This window comes from Branchiostoma belcheri, unplaced genomic scaffold (genome assembly GCF_001625305.1).
Source record: "Branchiostoma belcheri isolate BF01 breed outbred unplaced genomic scaffold, Haploidv18h27 scaffold36, whole genome shotgun sequence".
Classification (NCBI taxonomy): Eukaryota; Metazoa; Chordata; class Leptocardii; order Amphioxiformes; family Branchiostomatidae; genus Branchiostoma; species Branchiostoma belcheri.
The window spans coordinates 314705-322135 of record NW_017803976.1 but is presented as its reverse complement, the minus strand read 5'-3'; the positions used below and the strand labels follow the sequence as shown (position 1 = coordinate 322135).

Genomic DNA, 7431 nt, shown 5'->3' with positions numbered 1-7431 from the left:
TGCAATTAATGCTGTGTATTTGAAAAACATATTCTAATAAACAATACCTCAAGTGTGCAGTTTTCAAGTACTCCTATTTCACATTGTACCCACAGACAGACACAAAGTCAACATACACAGACTTATTGACAGACCAAAGTCAACAGACTAATTTACCCTCCAAACCCGAGTATGTAGACTTTGAACCTATGGCACAGGTGGTTGATCCCAACCATAACATGGTTTCCATGACACAGTTAATATATCATGCCGTTGTCCAATCACAGCGTAGAAAAACATGCCCGTGGTGACTCTCAAGAAGAAAACTTGTGTGTCACAATCCATTACTCGTTATGTAACGGTCTTTGTTGTACCCGAAGTAGTGACAGAATCACCGGTAGCTAATCCAGTTAATACTGACCAATTAGTGCGCTGTTTTACGTCAACATCAAAAATGGCGATCGCTCAAGCCGAAGTCTTCCATGATGAAGAGCACATTTTGAACTGCGCGATTTGCAGGGACCGGTTTGATAACCCCAAAGAGCTGCCGTGCCTTCACACGTTTTGCCGGGACTGCCTGGAGCGATATGTCGGTGGGGAAACTGGTGCCTTCTGCTGTCCAACCTGTCACAGAATAACGGCCGTACCGCGAGCTGGGGTGGACGGCTTTCTCAACAACAGTCACATCAGCAGCCTCGTGCAGCTAAACGAGCTGTTCAGAGGCGGGGACTCTCACCCGGTCTGCCAGTTCTGTCCGTCCAAGGTCATGGCGACATCTTGGTGCCAGGACTGTTCGTCCTTCCTCTGCAAAACCTGCCGAGATCGGGCTACTCAGATCTACCAGGGGATGAGGTTCTTCACGTTAGAGGAGTTCTGTGATCCTAGTAAGTACAAAGCTACAGGCACCCCTGACGAAGTGGCGACGCTGACCTGTTTATGCCTGACGAATGAGTGTCGCGACAGTGACGCTGTCCTCGACCAAAAAGTGACAGACGTCACCACAAGCAGCGACGGGTCAGACACAAGCGACTCCGCCAACTGACATTAGATATAGAGCAGTACAAAAATATACACAACACATCGCGTCTTGGTGCTCTGAAGACAGAGGAAACTTTCACCAAAGAAGGACACTAACTAAACTGAAGGACGACTGAAGCTTCAGTAGACAAGAACCCTGTCAAGAAGAAGGTGTATGAAACCTTGTTACAAGTAACCGTTTTAGGTTTATTATTTGCCTTTGTCGAGAAATCGCGCAGTTTTAAATACTTCAAAAGATTCCGAGAACTACGAGTTGATATATTATACACGATAAACAATGTGAAAATGAAAGTGAAAGACAGATAATGACGCATTTGACTCTTGACTATCGTGAGGTACTCAGTGGCCAATACGTATTTTCACTTCGATCCCCAAAGAAATGTCGAAGAAAGGCCTCGCAAAGTCTAGCATATACTGTATACATATACTTTTGTCTTTCAAAATGCACGTATATCTAACGGAGACCCTTACACCGTATTATCGATTCAGAATGACCTACTAGTAACCATATGGTAGTACAGGACGGTATGTATATTTAACTTTAATCACAGAAAAGGCGGAAAGGTAGACGTTGTGTGAATAATTTCTCTTTTAACTCTTTATATTTCTAAGACCTCGTACTATTTAAGTAAGATTTTATTCTGCTAGCCAGTACAGTCCATTCAGCCTGTATGATTGATGTACTTACCATGTCAGTTTTATCTTGCACATGTACATACATTTTGTTCCTAGTAAAGTGACGCACCTCTAGTTTCTTAAATGCCATTTAGATATTCAAAACAAGTCATACTGTATAAATGTTATCAATTGATCTCACATTATCTTTTACAAATATTTGTCTAGCTTTTTTTAAACACATGCTAGTGAAAGCTTTATTTGCGAGATGTATATACTACTTATGGATATTTTGTCTTATGCCTTAATATCATATGTGATGTGTACTCTTACGCTGATTCCACTGATTGAGTACGGCAGCACATATAGTTTTCTTCGAACGTTTCAAAGTGAACACACACACACACACACACACACACAAACACACACACACACACACACACACACACACACACACACACTACACACACACACACACACACACACACACACACACACACACACACACACACACACACAAAACACTTGATGTTTCAATGCATGTTTTTCGTCCGAACAATGACATCATGAACTCAAATGACACCCGTTACACACCTTCATTTTGTACATCTGATCTGTTCCATTGTTCTTCCGCATAGTTGACGGTTGAATCAAAGCCGCCTTTAATACCTGACCTGTGACTCACAACGCTGCAAGGGGGTGGGGGGCGATCAACAGGGCAATTTTTGGCCGTCGCCGTTTTATTTATTTATTTATCACAACTTTGTCACAAGGACTGGACAGTGGGAACAGGCAGATGCCTTTTCAATGCCCCCTGTCCCGATAAAAACATACATAAATCTAAAATACAACTAATAACAAATACAATTAATTACTAACAATAATCTTAAAGGTAAGTAGTAAAACAAAAACAAACGTTTGCCTGGACTTTTCCCCAAAGATGAATGTTTGGTCGAACATCTTTGTTTGGATATAATATTTGTTATGCTCTTTGAGCAAATTTCTATAAACCATGCCCATCCACACACCCACAACTAGAATTCACCCCTTAACTTAAGAGGATCGCCACAGGGCCTTAAGGCTTAAAAATTTGCACGTACAAGTACTAGATCAGGTATTACTCATAGTAGAAAGGCGTTGCATTGACACGCCTCACTGTTGTACATGTAATTATAAACGGTTCAAATAGAGACATGGCGGATGTGAAACAAATAGAAGGTAACGAGAGCTCGACGATTACTTCCTGGCGTGTACGCTGACGTTGTGTCTTGTACGTAACCTGTACGTTACTAGGAGCCTATAGGATTCTTCCAGATCCGTGTCTGCATGCGTTCTAGATATCTGTCTGGAGTTGTTGTGAGGAAACTTCAGCGGGCTAGTGGCGGCCTCGGGTGACCGACGTGCCGTGCTGTCCTCGCTCTTCCGTCGGGCGGTGTCGAGGGTCTGCCCAACAACTTCTACGTGAAGGAACCGCTCGAGTTTCCCCGTACGGTAGGAGGTTGACACTCAGAACTTTCAGCCGTGTATGTTTTTTTTTTTTAATCGGTTTTTTAGATACAGAGACTGTTCTTTGTTTCTTTGGGAAGGTTGTCGTACTGAGGAACAGTCAGACATGCCCGTGACAAAATCTCACGACGTCTCTGCGGTTGATCATGAAGAGTTGTGCCAAAAGGAGGTTAATTTTCAGGACGCCACGCTGTGTCCCGTACATAAGGACCAAGTCGTGACGTCCTACTGTAATACATGTGAGACCCTCTTATGTCTGCGCTGCACGCAGTCGGACAGTCACCCCGGACCCGACCATGACCTGTGTGAGTTGGCGAAAATTGCCGAAAGGCACCGAACCAGCCTTCGGGAGCTCCTCACCAGAGTTTGGGACTTGAGGTCGGATATTATAAGAGCCACTGACAAGGTCAAATCGCAACAAGAGACTCTTGGACTAGAGAAAGAAAGGGCCGAGGAGGGCATCAAAGATTTCTTTGACAAATTAACCGCACTTTTGGAAGTGAAGAAGATCGACCTCCTGAAAGAGGTTCAACGAGTCAGCGCCGACAAAATGGCGACCTTGACTCAGCAATCCCGTGAATTGGACGACTTTTTAACCGATTTAGAGTCCGAGGCGAAGTTTTGCGGTCAAACCTTGGCCCACCATAGTAACGCTGAACTCGTGCATGTACAGAAACAAATACAGGAAAACCTAGACCAAATTCTATCGCGAAAGATCGACGTTAATTCAAAAACGAACACGCTAATCGTGTACAGGGCTGACGAAACATGTCTGCAAACGTTACAGGATATCGACGCTGGTTATATCCAATCCTCTCCCTGTTCTCCCCCACACTCAACACTCTCTATAGAAGACGCGACGGAGGGATTTTTCACAACGATCCAAGTGCAACCACGAGACGAACACGGTCAGAAATGTCACACAGACAGCGGGAATGTAGAAATTGAGATAAAGGAACCCACGGGTGGTATACAAGAGGCGAACGTTGAACCCAGGCTTGACGGTACGTGGTCTGTGGAGTGGAGACCGCGGGTAGCCGGCGAGCATTGCGTGGTGGCCAGTATTGACGGGTACCCTGTGAATGGTAGCCCTTACGTCATCAACGTCAAGAGCAACAACCCCGTCCTGCAGTTTGGGAAGAGAGGAACGAGGAAAGGTCGTTTTAGAGAGCCAATCGGGATCGCCATAGACAAATTAGGTCAAGTCGTGGTGGCGGATTCGACTAACGCGAGGATTCAGATTTTCGACCCTTACGGGAGGTGTCTCCATGCCTTTCCGGCGTTGTCCTCTCATGCTACAGGCGTGAGCGTCAGTCCTCTTGGCGACATCGTGGTAGTGGAGTGGGAGGAGAACACTGTGATGATATTCTCCGCAGAGGGGAAGCTTCTCCAGCGGTTTCGTTGCGAACATTTCAGGCAGCCGTACGGGGTAGCCGTGCGACAGGACGGCTGGATAGTCGTAGCCGACGCCAAGGCTCACCGCGTCTTCGTGCTGGCACCTGACGGGACGCTCGTCCGGACGGTCGGGGAGAGGGGGACCGGGGAAGGACAGTTCGAACAGCCGTACTTCGTCGCCACCGACCAGAACGACGACATCGTCGTGGCCGAGATGTCCAACCACCGCATTCAGGTCTTCGACATGTTCGGGAACTTCAAGCGCAAGTTCGGTTCGTACGGACCGAAGCTGGGGCAGTTCTCCTGCCCGGCCGGAGTGGCCGTGGACAGGGACGGTCACATCATCGTGGTGGACACGGACAACCAGCGGGTCCAGGTGTTCCGGGACGACGGGAAGGTGTTGTCGGTGGTGAGTAGCGCAGAACACCGGCTGAACATTCCTCACGGCGTGGTCGCCACGGAGGACGGGCACATCTTTGTAGCGGACACCTACAACCACTGTGTCAAAAAATATCGATACATATGAGAAGAAAAAGTTAGTCAAGAAAATTTTTCTTAGCACTGGCACTGTATGTAACGTACATGTGTTATAAAACCAAATGACAGTTTTCAAAATCTCAACATCTATCCAGTTGCTGGAGTAACTTTTTTATTGTGTATCTCATTACTTGGACATCTAACGTTCATTAACTTATTTTGCTCCAGTATTTCCTATTTATTGGCTACGTCATGTACGGTACGTACACAAAGCTTATTTTAATAGGCAATCTACACTGCAATTCTTATAGTAGTCGCCAGGCAGACAAAATATTTTTCCAGTCAAAGTCCAGCTGGCTTGTACTTGAATTGTGTGTTAACAATTAACTGTTTGGGGGCGAGGAATAAGACATATATAAAATGTTCATTCATACATATATTCAAATACAAAAACATGTCATTGATAAGTGAAGTGCAAAACTACGGTAAATACTTCACAAGTTCACAATACTTCACGCAAAGATATAACGTCAGGTAATTTTGTGGCTGCACATGAATTGAACAAGATACGATGTACAAACCGCGTCTGATGTCAGTGTCTGGTGTCGCCGCACAAACATTCAATAAAACAGCCAGTTCTATGCTAGATCAAAGCTTGGTTCTGGAAAGGATTCTCGATTGTTACTCTTATTCAACAATAGAGAAGTGCCGTTCTAGAACGTCTGTCTTGTAGCCACCCAAAGATCTGCTTGGAAAATATGAAATAATGATTTGAAAAAAAAAGGAACATAAAGATTCGTTTGAATCGCATAACGTTCCATCGTTATGTTTACCGAAGGAAAACATATTGTTTTTGCTACATTTCCTCTTCTTCTTCCATTCCAAACACTGACCTCTGACCCTGGGAAATGACCTGATTTGTTGACGTCTGTCACCATGGTAATCGGTGTTGTGTTACATGATGTTGCAATTTTATCGGTAGGAGGGATTTCCTTTCTGACCATATATATAAATGTATTTGAGTAAAAATCAACAGAGCCTACCATATGCGAAGGTTAACATTATGCATTTGCCTTTCTAGTTTCAATTGCATTGTACCTTTTGTTTTATGTAATCTAGATACAGAATATCACTTATCAACTACAAATAAAAGACAACTGTCAATCACAGTATCATTCTACAACCATAAACAAACCTGCGTTTCACAAGTATCGGATGGCTGTCTAACAATAAGCAAGCCAAGGGTCACCTTTGTAAGGCCATGTTGATTTGATTATATGGATGACATCCGCGCGCGCATGAATTTTCGGCCGTTTCCAAAAAAAAAAGTTTTCAACCATACTGTAAATCGAACAAAACAGTTGCAATATGAGCAAAAATATACCATAAGTTACAAAAAAAATTCATAAAGACTATACCAATGTCGTAGAATGCCAAAATCAAACGAAAAAAGACGAAATTGTAAAGAAATTAACTTGAAGACTAGATTATTCGCCAAACCATATTCTGTGCCATTTGCTCAACCCTCATGACCACGTAGATTTCATAATGAAAATAACTTTTTTTTTTTGCAAAACTTTTTTTTTTATTCGCACGCGCGCATCAGTTTTGGGGCTCCCGGAGGATGTCATCCATATAATGAAATCAACATGGCCTAAGATGTACACACGAACACTTTGTCGGGGGTAACGGAAAACGTACGGCAATACTTGGACGAACTCAACTGTTCGTTGTTATGTCTGGTCCTTTGTCAGGTCTTCTTAAAACATTAACGTACGTTTCTTCAAGGAAATTTATGAAAGACCGATGCCAAAGTCTTGTGGTGTATATATACTAATGTGTATTAAGGCCACAGCAAGTAAATTTTATGGATGACATCCTCCGCAGACTTGAAATCTAATGCGAGCGGGCGAAAAAAAACAAGGCGGGCCGAAAAAAACAAGGTTCCCACCTTTGGCTCAAACATTGTACAAATGGTTTTGATTCAGTGGAAACATCACATATACACAGCCAACATCACATATCACTGCAACAAAGTGAAAAACAAAACATTACATCAGAGCCTTTTCTTGTTTCCTTTCTTCATAGTTATCTGCCATCCACGTTCCGGCATGGCAACAGGTATCTTTGCCCATTTTCGGCATGTTGACCACTGTCAGAGGGCAACAAAATTTCTTGTTTTTTTTTTTTCCAAAATCAGGCGAAAATTAATGCGCGCGCTGATGTCATCCATAAAAATTACTTGCTGTGGCCTAAGGCACGGATCATAAGAACACACGTTGTCTTCTTGCCTTTGTCTATGTCGTTAGAGGACGGTGTTCTAGAATTGCAAAGATTGTTACGAAATTGATTGTCTCTCCATAGCCATGGTTTCGTCACAGTAGAAATACCTGCAGGACAATTTGATTGTCGCGTACAATC

The 7431-nt window shown here is 43.7% G+C and overlaps 1 protein-coding gene across 1 annotated transcript; it reads left to right on the top strand.

The window, feature by feature from the left end:
• The first annotated feature begins 66 nt into the window (after nt 1-66).
• On the top strand, nt 67-5059 carry LOC109476149 (tripartite motif-containing protein 2-like). Its single transcript, XM_019777045.1, has 3 exons — nt 67-693; nt 1136-1169; nt 3308-5059. Exons 1-3 carry the CDS (start codon nt 278-280, stop codon nt 5057-5059), a joined length of 2202 nt encoding a protein of 733 aa, XP_019632604.1. The 5' UTR covers nt 67-277.
• Nucleotides 5060-7431: the final 2372 nt, after the last annotated feature.

Bases quoted from the DNA above. Each gene is read 5' to 3' on its own strand.
- LOC109476149 (XM_019777045.1), top strand. From the start codon at position 278: ATGCCCGTGGTGACTCTCAAGAAGAAAACTTGTGTGTCACAATCCATT. The intron at 694-1,135 runs GTTCAGAGGCGG...GGACGACTGAAG, and splicing joins CTCGTGCAGCTAAACGAGCT to CTTCAGTAGACAAGAACCCT. The intron at 1,170-3,307 runs GTATGAAACCTT...TGCCAAAAGGAG, and splicing joins AACCCTGTCAAGAAGAAGGT to GTTAATTTTCAGGACGCCAC.